This window comes from Danio aesculapii, chromosome 6 (assembly GCF_903798145.1).
Source record: "Danio aesculapii chromosome 6, fDanAes4.1, whole genome shotgun sequence".
Classification (NCBI taxonomy): Eukaryota; Metazoa; Chordata; class Actinopteri; order Cypriniformes; family Danionidae; genus Danio; species Danio aesculapii.
In genome coordinates this window covers 971,872-973,767 of record NC_079440.1, presented here as the reverse complement: position 1 = coordinate 973,767, position 1,896 = coordinate 971,872, and the positions used below count along the sequence as shown (strand labels likewise).

At 47.7% G+C, this 1,896-nt stretch overlaps 1 protein-coding gene across 1 annotated transcript; it reads right to left on the bottom strand.

The window, feature by feature from the left end:
* Nucleotides 1–364: 364 nt before the first annotated feature.
* Nucleotides 365–1,653, bottom strand: si:zfos-169g10.2 (somatostatin receptor type 5). Its single transcript, XM_056458947.1, is given in 2 exon segments — nucleotides 365–684; nucleotides 687–1,653. Coding segments are annotated over 2 exon segments (1,287 nt in total).
* Between the last annotated feature and the right edge of the window lie 243 nt (nucleotides 1,654–1,896).

Sequence of the window (1,896 nt, the reverse complement as noted above, 5' to 3'; positions counted from 1 at the left end):
ATTGTTTTAAAATGTTACTTTTCAAAGGTGGTGTACCTACATTTTAACTCATATTTAACTCAATATTTTAGTTAACTCTGTCAAGTGTTAGCTATCCATGCTGTTTTCCTATTGGAATTTTCATTCCAAAATGGCCGCTGTGTGACACTAGCAGCATCTAGTGGCTATTTCCCAAATAGCAACAGAGTGTCGCCTCTTGGTGCTTCTATGCTCTTTGGTAGGGTTCAAAAACAATCAATTGCTATAGTATTTTATAGTATCATAGGTTTAGAGTGAAAAATGTGGCAGATAAAGCATACTGACGTTATCTGGCAGCCAAAAACGGCCAGATGATCTGCCATTAGCAGTCATAAATGAATGTTTATCACAAACAGCTGATCTCCAGGACGGAGCGTTTATCCTCGCCGTTCTGCGGCAGGTGTTTGTGTCTCCGAGCTCCATTGAGAACAGCTGCGGGTTCAGAGGTCGAGCTGACGGCACCATCACATCGTTCATCCACGTTTTTTCCATTTCGAAGTTCGTTCCCTTCGCGTTCCTCAATATCCATGGCCTTCAGATGCTCCTTTACCTCCATCTCCCTTCGGATCTCCTCCAGCGGGAGCGCCACCATTCCCGTTCCCTGCTGCAGATCCTGGTTCTCCACACGTCTAGACGATCGACACAAGGCTTTCCGAAATCCTCTTTAAAATTGTCCGAGAGGAATCCGTACAAGATGGGATTTGCGCAACTGTTTGTGTATGAAAGCACTACGACAAAGTAATACAGGCCTCTGAACTCGCCTGGTAGCAGAACCAGCAGGTTTACAATGTTTAAAACGTAGAACGGCAGCCAGCAGAATACGAACACCGCTACGACGATTACGACCATTCGCGTTATTTTGCGTTCTGATTTCCTGCGGCGAATTGATGTAGCGCGGACTCTTCGTCCAGAGCTGCGCACTTTCACTACAATTAACAAATAGCAGAGACAGATTACGGTAAGCGGGCCGAAGAATCCCACCGTCGCCGTATAGATAATAAACGACGCTTTCCAGACCTCGGCAGGCTCCGGCCATACAATACTACAATTTCCATCATCCTGCAGAACGCCGGCGAACACCACCACTGGTAGGACTACTACAAATGAAATCGCCCATATTGTGCAATTCACAGTTTTAGCCACACGTGGCTGGCGCCACCTAGAGGATCGGAGGGGATGCACTACAGCAAGATATCGGTCGATGCTCATCACGGTCAGACAGAAGATGCTAGTAAATTGGTTAATTGCATCGACGGTCATGACCAGACGACACATCAAAGATCCGAAGGGCCAGGAGAGGAGGCCGTTCTGTACGGCGAGGAATGGCAGACCCAACATGAAGAGTTCGTCAGCGATAGCTAGATTTAAGATGTAGATATTTGTCACAGACTCCGCTTGGGAATATCGCAGGACGATGTGGATTACTAGAGTGTTACCGACCAGACCAACGACGCAGACGGTTATGTACACCAGAGGGATGAGGATCCCGGCGATGCCTGGAGAGTAATCCAGAGGTCTCCAGTTGTCCGTCGGCGATATAAACGTTTGGTTGGGGGATAAGGAGGCGTTCGTACACATCGATGGTTGGGTTGTGGACGGATGTGAAAGTGCGGATGTAATTCTGATGATCTCCATCACTGTAAGAGCGCTCAGCGGCTGCCCATCTGAGCTACAAAAGAGACACAACACTAGTTAGTCAATGAGATTACACACACACGCACACACGCACACACACACACACACACACACACACACACACACACACACACACACTAAGGTTATTTTAGTAAACTAAAATCAAGACTGGGGCAACATGGTGACTCAGTGGTTAGCACTGTGGCCTCACAGCAAGAAGGTCTCTGGTTCGAGCCTCGGCTG